The sequence below is a fragment of the Microchirus variegatus genome (genome assembly GCF_963457635.1).
Source record: "Microchirus variegatus genome assembly, chromosome: 23".
Taxonomy (NCBI): Eukaryota; Metazoa; Chordata; class Actinopteri; order Pleuronectiformes; family Soleidae; genus Microchirus; species Microchirus variegatus.
In genome coordinates, this window is record NC_139824.1 from 6,981,455 (window position 1) to 6,997,713 (window position 16,259).

The following is a 16,259-nucleotide window of genomic DNA, read 5'->3' on the forward strand; positions in this document are numbered from 1 at the left end:
ACGTCATAGTATAGCATGACGTCCAAAAATGGTCAAAAACTTACTACTATTTCATGTCGTCCAAAAATGGTGAAAAACGTCATACTATAGCATGTCTTCCAAAAATGGTCAAAAACGTCATACTATAGCATGTCATCCAAAAATGATGAAAATTGGGAAAATACGTCATACTATAGCATGTCTTCCAAAAATGGTCAAAAACGTCATACTATAGCATGTCGTCCAAAAATGGTCAAAAACGTCATACTATAGCATGTCGTTGAAAAATTGTCAAAAACGTCATAGTATTGTATGTCTTCCAAAAATGGTCAAAAACGTCATACTATAGCATGTCGTTGAAAAATGGTCAAAAACGTCATACTAAAGTATGTTGTCCAAAAATGGTCAAAAATATCATACTAAAGTATGTCGTCCAAAAATAGTCAAAAACATCATACTATAGCATGTTGTCCAAAAATGGTCGAAAATGTCATAGTATAGTATGTCGTACAAAAATGGTGAGAATTGGGAAAATACGTCATACTATAGCATGTCGTCCAATAATGGTCAAAAACGTCATACTATAGCATGTCTTCCAAAAATGGTCAAAAAAGTCATACTATAGCATGTCGTTGAAAAATGGTCAAAAACGTCATACTATAGCATGTCTTCCAAAACTGGTCAAAAACGTCATACTATATAGCATGTCGTCCAAAAATGGTCAAAAACGTCATACTATAGCATGTCTTCCAAAAATGGTCAAAAACGTCATACTATAGCATGTCGTTGAAAAACATCATACTATAGCATGACGCCAAAAAAGGTCGAAAACATCATACTATAGCATGTTGTCCAAAAATGGTCGAAAATGTCATAGTATAATATGTCGTACAAAAATTGTGAGAATTGGGAAAATACGTCATACTATAGCATGTCGTCCAATAATGGTCAAAAACGTCATACTATAGCATGTCGTCAAAATATGGTCAAAAACGTCTTACTATAGCATGTCTTCCAATAATGGTCAAAAACGTCATACTAAAGTATGTTGTCCAAAAATGGTCAAAAATATCATACTATAGTATGTCGTCCAAAAATAGTCAAAAACATCATACTATAGCATGTTGTCCAAAAATGGTCGAAAATGTCATAGTATAGTATGTCGTACAAAAATGGTGAGAATTGGGAAAATACGTCATACTATAGCATGTCGTCCAATAATGGTCAAAAACGTCATACTATAGCATGTCGTCAAAATATGGACAAAAACGTCATAGTATAGTATGCCGTCCAAAATGGTCGAAAACGTCATAGTATAGCATGTCTTGCAAAAATGGTCTAAAACGTCCTACTATTTCATGTCGTTCAAAAAAGGTCAAAAACGTCATACTACAGCATGTCCTTCAAAAATGGTCAAAAACGTCATAGTATAGCATGTCGTGCAAACATGGTCAAAAACGTCATACTTCAAAAATGGTCAAAAACGTCAAAGTGCAGGAAGTCGTCCAAAAATTGTTGAATACGTCATAGTATAGTATGCTGTCCAATAATGGTCAAAAACGTCATACTATAGCATGTCGTCCAAAAATTGTCAAAAACGTCATACTATAGCATGTCTTCCAAAAATGGTCAAAAACGTCATACTATAGCATGTCGTCCAAAAATGATGAAAATTGGGAAAATACGTCATACTATAGCATGTCGTCCAAAAATGGTCAAAAACGTCATACTATAGCATGTCGTCAAAATATGGTCAAAAACGTCATACTATAGCATGTCATCCAAAATGGTCGAAAACGTCATAGTATAGCATGTCGTCCAAACATGGTCAAAAACGTCATAGTATAGCATGCTGTCCAAAAATGGTCAAAATGTCATAGTATAGCATGTTGTCCAAAAAAACATCCTTCCAGCAGTGGCTCAGTTGGTAGAGCACCTACCCCATATGTTGAGGCTGTAGTACCTTTTGCAGGTGACCCTGGTTCGAAACCCGCACCAAGCGGTCTTTCCTGCATGTCATTTCCCATCTCTCTGCCTCCTGTTTCCTGTCTCTCTCCACTATACTTTCATTAAAGGCAAAAAGGCCCAAAAAAATATATTAAAAAAAATGGTCAAAAACGTCATACTATAGCATGTCGTTGAAAAATTGTCAAAAACGTCATAGTATAGTATGTCTTCCAAAAATGGTCAAAAACGTCATACTATAGCATGTCGTTGAAAAATTGTCAAAAACGTCATAGTATAGTATGTCGTCCAAAAATGGTCAAAAACGTCATACTATAGCATGTCGTCCAAAAATGATCAAAAACGTCATACTATAGCATGTCTTCCAAAAATGGTCAAAAACGTCATACTATAGCATATCGTCCAAAAATGGTCAAAAACATCATACTATAGCATGACGCCAAAAAAGGTTGAAAACATCATAGTATAGTATGCCGTCCAATAATGGTCAAAAACGTCATACTAAAGTATGTTGTCCAAAAATGGTCAAAAACATCATACTATAGCATGACGCCAAAAAAGGTCGAAAACATCATAGTATAGCATGTTGTCCAAAAATGGTCGAAAATGTCATAGTATAGTATGTCGTACAAAAATGGTGAGAATTGGGAAAATACGTCATACTATAGCATGTCGTCCAATAATGGTCAAAAACGTCATACTATAGCATGTCGTCAAAATATGGTCAAAAACGTCTTACTATAGCATGTCTTCCAATAATGGTCAAAAACGTCATACTAAAGTATGTTGTCCAAAAATGGTCAAAAATATCATACTATAGTATGTCGTCCAAAAATAGTCAAAAACATCATACTATAGTATGTTATCCAAAAATAGTCAAAAAAATCATACTATAGTATGTCGTCCAAAAATAGTCAAAAACATCATACTATAGCATGTCGTCCAAAAATGGTCGAAAATGTCATACTATAGCATGTCGTCCAATAATGGTCAAAAACGTCATACTATAGCATGTCGTCAAAATATGGTCAAAAACGTCATACTATAGCATGACGCCAAAAAAGGTTGAAAACATCATAGTATAGTATGCCGTCCAATAATGGTCAAAAACGTCATACTAAAGTATGTTGTCCAAAAATTGTCAAAAATATCATACTATAGTATGTCGTCCAAAAATGGTCAAAAACATCATACTATAGCATGTTGTCCAAAAATGGTCGAAAATGTCATAGTATAGTATGTCGTACAAAAATGGTGAGAATTGGGAAAATACGTCATACTATAGCATATCGTTGAAAAATTGTCAAAAACGTCATAGTATAGTATGTCGTCCAAAAATGGTCAAAAACGTCATACTATAGCATGTCGTCCAAAAATGGTCAAAAACGTCATACTATAGCATGTCTTCCAAAAATGGTCAAAAACGTCATACTATAGCATATCGTCCAAAAATGGTCAAAAACATCATACTATAGCATGACGCCAAAAAAGGTCGAAAACATCATAGTATAGCATGTTGTCCAAAAATGGTCGAAAATGTCATAGTATAGTATGTCGTACAAAAATGGTGAGAATTGGGAAAATACGTCATACTATAGCATGTCGTCCAATAATGGTCAAAAACGTCATACTATAGCATGTCGTCAAAATATGGTCAAAAACGTCTTACTATAGCATGTCTTCCAATAATGGTCAAAAACGTCATACTAAAGTATGTTGTCCAAAAATGGTCAAAAACATCATACTATAGCATGACGCCAAAAAAGGTCGAAAACATCATAGTATAGCATGTTGTCCAAAAATGGTCGAAAATGTCATAGTATAGTATGTCGTACAAAAATGGTGAGAATTGGGAAAATACGTCATACTATAGCATGTCGTCCAATAATGGTCAAAAACGTCATACTATAGCATGTCGTCAAAATATGGTCAAAAACGTCTTACTATAGCATGTCTTCCAATAATGGTCAAAAACGTCATACTAAAGTATGTTGTCCAAAAATGGTCAAAAATATCATACTATAGTATGTCGTCCAAAAATAGTCAAAAACATCATACTATAGTATGTCGTCCAAAAATAGTCAAAAACATCATACTATAGTATGTCGTCCAAAAATAGTCAAAAACATCATACTATAGCATGTCGTCCAAAAATGGTCGAAAATGTCATACTATAGCATGTCGTCCAATAATGGTCAAAAACGTCATACTATAGCATGTCATCAAAATATGGTCAAAAACGTCATAGTATAGCATGTCGTCCAAAATGGTCGAAAACGTCATAGTATAGTATGTCGTCCAAAAATGGTCGAAAACGTCATAGTATAGCATGTCGTCCAAAAATGGTCAAAAACGTCATACTAAAGCATTTCATTGAAAAACAGTCAAAAAACGTCATAGTATAGCATGTCTTGCAAAAATGGTCTAAAACGTCCTACTATTTCATGTCGTTCAAAAAAGGTCAAAAACGTCATACTACAGCATGTCCTTTAAAAATTGTCAAAAACGTCATAGTATAGCATGTCGTGCAAACATGGTCAAAAACGTCATACTTCAAAAATGGTCAAAAACGTCAAAATGCAGTAAGTAGTCCAAAAATTGTTGAATACGTCATAGTAAAGTATGCTGTCCAATAATGGTCAAAAACGTCATACTATAGCATGTCGTTCAAGAGTGGTCAAAAACCTCATAGTATATAGCATGTCGTCCAATAATGGTCAAAACCGTCATACTATATAGCATGTCGTCGAAAAATGGTAAAAAACGTCATACTATAGCATGCCGTCCAATAATGGTCAAAAACGTCATACTATATCATGTCGTCAAAATATGGTCAAAAACGTCATACTATAGCATGTCGTCAAAATATGGTCAAAAACGTCATACTATAGCATGTCTTCAAAATATGGTGAAAAACGTCATACTATAGCATGTCGTCAAAATATGGTCAAAAACGTCATACTATAGCATGTCGTCCAAAATGGTGGAATACGTCATAGTATAGCATGTCGTCCAAACATGGTCAAAAACGTCATACTTCAAAAATGGTCAAAAACGTCATACTATAGCATGTCTTCCAAAAATGGTAAAAAATGTCAAAGTGCAGTAAGTCGTCCAAAAATTGTTTAATACGTCATAGTATAGTATGCTGTCCAATAATGGTCAAAAACGTCATACTATAGCATGTCGTTCAAAAATGGTAAAAAACGTCATAGTATACTATGTTGTCCAAAAATGGTCATAGTATAGCATGTCGTTCAAAAATGGTCAAAAACGTCATACTATATCATGTCGTTCAAAAATGGTCAAAAACGTCATAGTATAGCATGTCGTCCAAAAATGGTCAAAAACCTCATACTATAGCATGCTGTCCAAAGTTTGTGTAAATTGTCAAAAAAGTCATACTATAGCATGTCGTTGAAAAATGGTCAAAAACGTCATAGTATAGCATGTCGTCCAAAAATGGTCAAAAACCTCATACTATAGCATGCTGTCCAAAAATTGTGTAAATTGTCAAAAAAGTCATACTATAGCATGTCGTCCAAAAATGGTCAAAAACGTCATAGTACATCATGTCGTCCAAAAATGGTCAAAAACGTCATAGTATACTATGTCGTCCAAAAATGGTCATAAACGTCCTAGTATAGTATGTCGTCCAATAATGGTCAAAAATGTCATACTATAGCATGTCGTCCAAAAATTGTAAAAAATGTCATACTATAGCATGTGGTCCAAAATTTGACAAAAAAAATAATACCAATGGAGAAGTGTTTAGCTCAGATGGTAGAGCATCCGACCAGCCCCGTGTGTTGAGTTCTGTTTTTAAGCCGCCCCGGTTCTAATCCCGTACAAGCGGCCATTTCCAGTCTGGTATTCCCCCTCCTCTCTGCATCCCACTCCTGTCTATAACTATCCTGTCCATTGAAGGTGAAAAAGCCTGAAAAAAAGGTCATACTGTAGCATTTTGTCCAAAATTTTACCAAAAAGTCATACTAAAGCATGTTGTCCAAAAATGGTGAAAATTGGGAAAATACGTCATAGTATAGTATGTCGTCCAATAATGGTCATAAACGTCATACTAGAGCATGTCGTCCAAAAATGGTCAAAAAAGTCATACTATAGCATGTCGTCCAAAATTTGTCAAAAACGTCATAGTATAGTATGTTGTCCAATAATGGTCATAAACGTCATACTATAGCATGTCGTCCAAAAATGGTCAAAAATGTAATAGTACAGTATGTCGTCCAAAAATTGTCAAAAACGTCATAGTATAGTATGTCGTCCAATAATGGTCATAAACGTCATACTAGAGCATGTCGTCCAAAAATGGTAAAAAACGTCATACTAGAGCATGTCGTCCAAAAATGGTCAAAAACGTCATACTATAGCATGTCGTCCAAAAATGGTCAAAAACGTCATAGTATAGTATGTCGTCCAAAAACGTCATAGAATAGCATGTCGTCCAAAAATGGTCAAAAACGTCATAGTATAGTATGTCGTCCAAAAACGTCATAGTATAGCATGTCGTCCAAAAATTGTCAAAAACGTCATACTATAGCATGTCGTTCAAAAATGGTCAAAAACGTCATACTATAGCATGTCGTTCAAAAATTGTCAAAAACGTCATAGTATAGCATGTCGTCCAAAAATGGTCAAAAACGTCATAGTATACTATGTTGTCCAAAAATGGTCATAAACGTCCTAGTATAGTATGTCGTCCAATAATGGTCAAAAATGTCATACTATAGCATGTCGTCCAAAAATTGTAAAAAATGTCATACTATAGCATGTGGTCCAAAATTTGACAAAAAAAATCATACCAATGGAGCAGTGTATAGCTCAGATGGTAGAGCATCCGACCAGCCCCGTGTGTTGAGTTCTGTTTTTAAGCTGCCCTGGTTCTAATCCCGTACAAGCATAGCTACTATAAGCTATATAGCTACTATAGGATGTCGTCCAAAATCTGACCAAAAAGTCATACTATAGCATGTCGTCCAAAAATGGTCAAAAACATCGTACTATAGCATGTCATCCAAAAATGGTCAAAAACGTCATACTGTAGGATGTCATCCAAAATTTGACTGAAAAGTCATACTATATAGCATGTCGTCTGAAATTTGACCAAAAAGTCGTACTATAGCAGTAGTTTTAGACACGCGGCCTGCGGGCCCAATGCGGCCTGTGGGATGATATTTTGTGGCCCCCCACTTGATATCAAAGTTGTAATGTAAGTGCAGTGGCAATAAGGAAGAATGGCGCAAGAGGGAGAGAAAAAAGCTGTAGCAGCTGCTTATTCAAAACAGCACACAGCACACATCTGTATCACAAAGTCTCAGCTGTTGTCAAGTTACTATAGCAGCCTATATGTGATTCTGTTTTCGCTTAAACGTGTCCGCGCATCCTCAGCGGCTGTGCTGGCCCGCCACACCCGTAGAGCTGCAGTCTCTCCACCCGCAGGTGCCAGGGAGAAGATATCAGTCAACACTCGCTGCAACCAAGACATAACTGCGGTGTTCAACAGAGTCAATGGCCCGTTAGTGGGAAGTTTGAGGATAAGACTGACTGTGGGATTGCTGTAATGTGACGGAGACAGGAGCCAAGCACAGGCTTTTAGCTAGCAGGGCGTCTGTACTGTCCTGAATATAAAAAGAAATTACACCCTACTTTTAGGCAGGACGCCCTAAAGACGTCCTATTTTTCCTCCCGTTTCCCCCGGTAACCACAGAAACGATGTTGTGATGACGCACGCAAAAACTGCGGCCAGCACGCGCCTGTCTATACTCGCTTAGAGTCTGTCCAAGATCAGTTTGGAACACCAATAAAGCCATTCCAACAAGATGTGAGTACACTGTGGAACAGCACCTATTAAATGCTGGAAAGTCTCTTTGCGCAAAAGCGAAACTTGGCTGCAGTGCAGATTATGTACTCCCCGAGACAGAACTCTCTTCTCTCTCTCTTAGAGCAGTTAAGTAGAGATCAGCTCATCTGATGCTTCTGTTATTCCCTTAATTACAGTGCTAAAGAGCCTTTTAGATTGAGACCGGAGTGAAAACAATGAAAGTGCGCTCTTGAGAATCTGTCAATACATTTTACTAAGATCTACTCAGATCTCCTGTATTTCATTGCGACTGTACTCAGTCCTCATCATAAACATCATTATGTATGTGTCATATATGGATGTGTGGATACAACTGCGCATAGAGTAATTATCCATTCTGCATTGGATACGCAGAGAGCGCTTGGAGCGGCGCACTATGCAGGCGAGAGAGAAGAGCAGAGTCAGCAGGGGCGGTGGGGAGGAAAAAAAGGCCCGCACCAGATGAGGGGCGCCCTCTATAATTGCAATACCTTGACTTTAGTTTTGTAAGTACACACAGTCCCTGCCATAACAACACAATTAGATTAAAAAGCAATGTTACAGAATTGGCATAGTAATTAATTTAGTTTTTTCTGTTTATTTCCATTTTGAGTTACTTGCCCTTCACCATAAGTCACTATAGTGGTCTTTCAAAAAGCCTCAGAATGCCCCATTTTAACCTCAGCGTTTCAAAAGCTCCGCTTCCACCCGCAATTTTTTTTTTTGGGTGGGGACTCTAACTCATGCGGCCCCCAGGCAAATTGAGTCTGCTATAGTATGACTCATTTGTCTAATTTTGGTCGACATGCTGTAGTATGACTTTTTGGTCGAAGTTTGGAAGACATACTATAGTATGACTTCATGGTCAAATTTTGGACGACATGCTATAGTATGACTTCATGGTCAAATTTTGGATGACATGATATAGTATGACTTTTTGGTAAAATTTTGGACGACATGCTATAGTATAACATTTTGGTCAAATTTTGGACGACATGCTATAGTACGACTTTTTGGTCAAATTTTGGACGACATGCTATAGTATGACATTTTGGTCATATTTTGGACGACATGCTATAGTACGACTTTTTGGTCAAATTTTGGATGACATGCTAAAGTATGACGTTTCAGTCGAATTTTGGACGACATACTATAGTATGACTTCATGGTCAAATTTTGGATGACATGCTATTGTATGACTTTTTGGTCAAATTTTGGACCACATGCTATAGTATGACTTTTTGGTCAAATTTTGGACAACATGCTATAGTACCACTTTTTGGTCAAATTTTGGAAGACATGCTATAGTACCACTTTTTGGTCAAATTTTAGACGACATATTATAGTATGACTTTTTGGTCAAATTTTGGACGACATGCTATCGTATGACTTTTTGGTCAAGTTTTGGACCACATGTATAACTTTCTTTGTCAAATTTTGGACGACATGCTGCTATGTCTACATATCTTCCAAATTTGACCAAAATGTCATACGACAGCATGTCGTCCAAAATTTGGCAAAAAAGTCATACTATAACATGTGGTACAAAATTTTACCAAAATGTCATACTTTAGTATGTCGTAAATAATAAATGAGATGAGATAAAGAGTACAGAGACTGCTATGAAAGTAATTAAAATGCAATATGCCATGGAAATACAATGTTTACACTTTTGTACAAATAATTGCAGTTGCATTTGTGTAATTTATTCTGTTAAATGATAAAAATGACTGGTTAGTAATGCAATTAGGAAGTGTAATGTCAGTGTTAATGTTTTCTGTAATTTCAGTTGCACTTATATACAATAAATACAGATTTTAAAAGCATACATGATCTGTGTAAATATATTATTTATCTTTGGTTAAAAGCACTCAAAACCCAAACTGCAGGACTTGGGAGTTGACTTGAGACTTGAGGGGAAAGACTTGAGACTTACTTGTCACTTGCAAAACAATGACTTGGTCCCACCTCCAACTTCCTCTGGTCTAATTTACATTTACATTCATTAGTTTTAAAGAGTCAAGTATTTGTTTTCCTTTACTCTTTCAGATTGTTCTCAACTTCACCACAATGGATCTGTATAAGAGCAGTCTGTGCTGGTATGACTACATTGAGGTCCGAGATGGATACTGGAGGAAAGCGCCGCTGCTCGGTAAGCTCAAGAGACATTTAAGCGACGCCAGAGCTGAGAAAACTGAAGTCTAGTAGTTTTTTATCACGTCTACTGTGTTGAATTAGTCTCCCTATCATAAACTTCTTCACTTGACTCTTCCACTAAAGCGGGAGTTGAGGACTAAAACATTTAAATTTAATTTTAATAAAAAATTCATTTTTCTGAGAATCGGTACAGCACTTGCACTAGAGGGAGCGCGCATTTTTGAGATTGAGGGTTAAGATTGAGGGTTAAGCAAGGAATTGGAATTCACCCTTTATTAGAGACTGGGTTTAAACTGCCAGATTACATGTTATGCTACTTAACTAACAAATTTGAAGATACATGATTTTTATTGGACAGCAAGAGTTGGCTTTTTCATTGAGGGTGAACATTTGAAATCCCTTTGATATTACTGACTGCAGTAAGAGTTACTACTTATATTACTACTGATAATAATACATTTTACTTAAGTGCTTTCCAAGAATAAGCAGCTAGTAAAGAGTAAAATCAGTGCAATGTAACAATAAATAGAAGAATGATAGCAAGAAAGTAAGATGGTAACATTAAAAGTGGTGTCACAATATCTTTTGTTGTATATGTCACTTTACAATAAACTTAACTGTGTGTGTACTTTTGTGTGTGTGTGTGTCTTACAGGCAGGTTTTGTGGAGATAAAGTTCCTGACGTCTTGATTTCCACCGACAGCAGAATGTGGATTGAGTTCCGCAGCAGCAGCAACTGGGTGGGAAAGGGCTTCGCTGCCATTTATGAAGGTGACTCCTTTAACTGATCGATCACACTAATGAACACATTACTGATACATAAACATTCACGATGTGAAAGGAAACGAGGGAAGAGACTTTTGAAGGGACTGGAGCATCAGTGTATATTTAACCTGTCCTCTGTCCCTCTGTTTGTCCCTCTCTCCTGTCCAGCGATCTGCGGTGGAGAAATCACCAAGGACTCAGGACAGATTCAGTCTCCCAACTACCCTGATGACTACAGACCGTCCAAAGAGTGTGTGTGGAGGATCACTGTGTCCGAGGGCTACAACGTTGGGCTCAGCTTCCAGGCCTTTGAGGTGATTCAGCGTGCTCCTGCGCACTCAGACACGTGTGTGTGTGTGTGTGTGTGTGTGTGCTGCGGAATGCCTGGGTCAAATTTCACGCTCGTGTGGCCGTTAGGAACTTAATAAAAGTGCTTGTGTGTGTGTGTGAGAGAGAGAGACACACACAGAATAGACAGTTAAGGATTAGTGTTGTTACACTGCAGAAATGGTCAGTTTGCTACATGAACGAGAAGCGTCACTTCATCACTGCAGCCCAGATCAGCGTTTTTTTCTTCCACATGGGGGGCATCGATTTCTTTTCTATTCTAGTCTAATTTATTGTATACATCAAAATGACTGAAACTGACAACATTTAACCCTTTTACACCGAGCGTATAGCAGACTACGCGTTTGGGCATGCGCACTGTGAATTGCGTCAATTCCGGTGTTTGGGCTTTTTCGGAAAATTTCCAGCGGTTTCTGAAAGCTGAGAAGTTGCACGTCAACGCCAACATGTGGTTATTACGGTAATTTCACTTGCGCTGTTGCAGGAAGCCGGCGAATCAGGGTCTTCATTCACCAGAGAGGAGAGAGTTGGAGAAACACCTGTATATAGTTTCCATTTTTTGGCCTGTGCTGTTTGCACATTGAGACAAAAACTCAAATGTACGAAAAATCTCTTGTTCGTGTACAACTACGGTGTTTTTTTCTAATTAAAACCCTTTCTTGACTTGAAATTGTTGTTTTAAAATGCAAAGTAAATTGTAAATAAATGCCAGCTATTGAATGTTATTCTGGACAAATGGGCAAAAGCACTTACTCACAGGACGTTTTTTTGGCCTTTTATGGTTTTATGCTTATAAAATAAGCCAAAAAAAAGAGTATTTTGAGGCTTAGGTGTTGAAGGATTAAGTTCAACCAAATGTTAATATGTTTGGTGGTTTACTTGACAATGAATTAAATACCTGAAGCAGGAAAATATCATGTCCGTCCAGGGAGAGGGATCCCTCCTCTGTGGCTCTTCCTGAGGTTTCTCCCTTTTCTTTCTTTGTGAACAAGGGTTTTTCCTCCCTCTAAGGACTTGCTGTACAGACTGTAAGCACAAAATGTGTTTATGACGTACAATGTAAATAATTGACTTGACATTCAAACGTGTTATCGTGTCTCTGCAGATCGAGAGGCACGACAGCTGTGCATACGACTACCTGGAGGTTCGAGATGGACCTCTGGAAACAAGCCCCCTCATTGGTCGCTTCTGTGGCTACGAGAAACCAGAGGATGTGCGCTCCACGTCGCACACACTCTGGCTCAAGTTTGTCTCCGACGGGACGGTAAACAAGGCTGGCTTTGCTGCAGACTTCTTCAAAGGTGCGTGTTTTTCACATGACATTTTGGACAAAAACATTCTTTCCCAACCTGAGTGCGCTGACGTGTGTGTTTTTCAGAGGAGGACGAGTGTGCCAAACCAGACAATGGTGGATGTGAACAGAGGTGTGTAAACACTCTTGGCAGCTTCAAGTGTGCCTGTGACCCGGGCTATGAACTGGCTTCTGACAAGAAGAGCTGTGAAGGTAACAGTGACTGCGAGTGCATTCCTTTGTATGACGCTGCATGTTTCTGTAGGATGTGAGTCTGACTAATCAGAAGGAAAAAAACATCCGAACAGCCTCCATCAACAGGAAAAAACATCGGTCTGACACAAAGCTGCATGCCTCGTTCCAGTGCCACAGATGCTGTGAAACATTTTTCTCATACCTTTTCCATTGTTCAGGAGTGTCATTTACCCAATGACATTCAGACTATGTTTCCTCTGCCCTTGCCAGAAAAACACTAATATTTGATGATTCAGCAAAACAGTCGATAATATTTGCGATTATTATTATTATTATTTTTTATGTATTTGATTTGGATCATTCACTATATTTCACATACAGTTTTCATACTCAGTCACTACCGTGTAGTCAATGTATCATCTTTCAAGAAGGTCAAGGGTTCTATTCCTGACATGTTTATGTGTCCCTGGGCAAGACACAAAACCCATTAGCTGCTCTTGACTGTCCTGGTACACACTAAGAAATCAAAGTACGAGACTGTACCTAAAAATGTACAAATGCTTTGTCGCTCCAGTTGAACCCTATCAGTGCACAAGCACTGTACCTTTCTCAGTGTGTACCAATCAGTACATTTTTGTACCAGGACATAAAGGTCCATTTTTGTCACTAGGGGTGCAGAAATAAACAAACAAGCAGGTACAAAATGTACTAATTTTAAAGGTACAGTGCTTGTACCCTGATAGGGTACAACTGGAGCGACAAAGCATTTGTACCTTTTTAGGTACAGTCTCGTCTCCCTTTGATTTCTTAGTGTGCAGTGTGTGAATGGGTATGCAAGATCCATCCATCCATCCATTATCTACCGCTTTATCCTCTACCGGAGGGTCGCGGAGGACGCTGTGCCTATCTCAGCTGACATAGGGCGATAGGCGGGGTACACCCTGGTCAGTTTGTCAGTCCATCACAGGGCCACATATAGAGACAAACAAACCATTCACTCACACTCTCACACCAAACCATCAATTTAGAGTGACCAATTCACCTAATCCCCAAATCCGCATGTTTTTGGACTGTGGGAGGAAGCTGGAGAACCCGGAGAAAACCCACGCACACACAGGAAGAACATGCAAACTCCATGCAGAAAGGCCCTTGTTCCAGCCAGGGCTTGAACCCGGGTCTTCTTGCTGCAAAGGCAGGAGTGCTTAAGATGTGTGACATAAATTAGTTGAATGAATCTGTGTGAATCAGTGAAAAGAGCACTTTTTTTTAAAGGTGAAAAAAAAAACATACTACTGTTTAGAATGTCGTTTTGAATGTTCCATCTTCCTCCAAACTGCAGGATGTTTTACAGCATGTCTCTGTGTGTTCGCAGCGGCGTGTGGCGGTCTTCTCTCTAAGCTGAACGGGACCATCAGCACTCCCGGTTGGCCTAAGGAGTATCCACCAAACAAGAACTGTGTGTGGCAGGTGGTCGCTCCTACTCAGTATCGCATCTCCATGCAGTTTGAAACCTTTGAGCTGGAGGGTAATGAGGTGAGCCGCATGTTTTGTGTTAATTAGAGTAGACGGGCGACGCTGAACCACAGTGTGCATCTGTTACAGAAGCCTTATTTGGTGTGTTTAGGTGTGTAAATACGACTATGTGGAGGTGAGGAGCGGCCTTTCCTCCGACTCTAAGCTGCACGGTAAATACTGTGGCACTGAAGTCCCTGAAGTCATCACATCGCAGTACAACAACATGAGGATTGAGTTCAAGTCTGACAACACTGTCTCCAAGAAAGGCTTTAAAGCTCACTTCTTCTCAGGTAAGACAAGTGTGTGAGTGTTTGTTGGGTCAACAGTCAACTCTATATATTTCATGATTTAGATAAAAGAAAGAAAGATGATTTTGTACTTTGTTTTGATTCCTTTTTGATTGAGCGGTTGATGTCACGTAAAGTTTGGCCAAAATAAATCAAATACTTCACGCGAACACAAGATGTTGGGGAAAAATCCAACTCAAGACATTTTTTTGGACTCGCGTTTTTTCCGCATTCACACACGATCGAAAACGTCTGAGTATGTGAATGCATGACTAGTTAAGAGAGTTAAACGTCTTCAGTAGAAAATATGTAAAGAAGAGTGAAGTTTTATTTGTTCCATGCTTTCTAAGTTCAGTCAGATTCCATTTCCGTGTCCACGCCCGCTTTGTGTTTGTTTATGTTTGTCCATACACATGTCTCTCTCCATACAGAATCGGTTTCTTTTGCTTGTCTTCATGTGCTGTGACTGTCTGTCTGTCTGTCTGTCTGTCTGTCCTGCGGTTTGTCCCGTGCTTCCCTCAGCTCTGCTCCATCCACCCCTGCACTCTGTTTTGTCTCCCTCAGACAGGCTGAATCTGTGTCAGGAGCGTATGTTTGTGTTTGAGTCATGCCAGGACATAAAGCGCGGCCACTCTCCCGTTCGTGGCCGTATCAACAACAAGCTGGCAACCTCGTCGAGGGTTAGAGGTAACACGACCTCGCAATCAGTGTCTCTGATTGGCTAAGGTCTGCCATAATTCTTAGGGGAATGGATGGATCCTCTTTTGATGGCGTGGATCGTTGTTTAATCCATTCTCCTCCAGAGGGAAACGTGCTGTGTCTCAATTTCATACTAGATATTACCTGAACATGAGTAGTAACAGATAAAATGGAATGAAATAGATAAATAAATGAGGTACTATGAGCAAATAATTTGTGTCAGACCCTACAATTTAATAAAAGAGTACAAATGAATAATTCAATCTCAGGTAAAAGGTGGGTCTTAAAATAAGATTAACATTCTCTGATACTATAATGTAGCTGATAATCAAAATATATAAAATTTATTTGTGATATATGTTGTTGGGTTGTGTACTTGCATTAGCCAAAACATTTCCAACACTCTTTGAGAGAGCTTTGGTGGCAGAATAATTCCCATGATCCCTTGCGGTTTCCCCACGGACTCCCATCAGACTCCCAACGGCAGAAATGACATACTGTGAATTTAAAGGTCCAGTGTGTACAGTTAAGGTCAGCAATGTTTCCGTTGAGCAGAAATAGAATGTGATTACACACGTGTTGAGTTTAGTTTAGTTTTGTATTGTGAAGTAGACTCTGAAATCATTTTTTGACCTGCAAATATCAAACAAATCTAGACGTCTATTTGATAAAGTCACTTTCAGACAAGGTGTTACAGGAATAACTCCATCTAAACCAGGAATAGTATGTGTTATGAAATTTGGACACAGCCATGACTTCCCAGTGAGGAAACACAACAAATATCCCATGATCTTTGCTGCGGGGATGAATTTGTTGGCTGCTGACATCACGATGTCCTGAAGAGAAGATCTACGCCACTTTAGATCTTCTCAGTGCTGAAACCCGAAACGTAGAGGAAGTAGAGTCTGTCACGTGGTTTGTCACGACTCACCACCTGGAACACGACGAGTGTGGGACTTTAGACTTTAGTTAATCATGTGTTTGTGTGTTTGTCTTGTCCTGATTCAGGTGTTGACAGACACTTGCAGGGATTTCGTTGGTTACGAGCCAGAAGCTTTAGGGAGTTCCACTCCAGCCTCCCACTTACTACTAACATACGACCAAAGAAACACCTGGTCCTAATGAGGCAGAACCTCATTTCTGAGGAACTGGTTAAGATCTGGGCTAAGATTTGATTGTAGTCGTGTTAAGGTTAGAGTTA

General features: G+C 38.6%; 1 protein-coding gene across 1 annotated transcript in view; it reads left to right on the top strand.

The window, feature by feature from the left end:
- The window catches only part of tll1 (tolloid-like 1), a gene marked incomplete at both ends in the record, with an annotated part of 75,616 nt that overhangs the window by 48,111 nt on the left and 11,246 nt on the right, over window positions 1-16,259 (top strand). Inside the window, 7 exons of the mRNA XM_083909144.1 lie at window positions 9,851-9,953; window positions 10,613-10,729; window positions 10,892-11,037; window positions 12,177-12,372; window positions 12,450-12,575; window positions 13,930-14,090; window positions 14,182-14,362. Coding sequence (XP_083765270.1) covers window positions 9,851-9,953; window positions 10,613-10,729; window positions 10,892-11,037; window positions 12,177-12,372; window positions 12,450-12,575; window positions 13,930-14,090; window positions 14,182-14,362 — 1,030 coding nt within the window. The remainder of the gene's footprint in view (window positions 1-9,850; window positions 9,954-10,612; window positions 10,730-10,891; window positions 11,038-12,176; window positions 12,373-12,449; window positions 12,576-13,929; window positions 14,091-14,181; window positions 14,363-16,259) is intronic.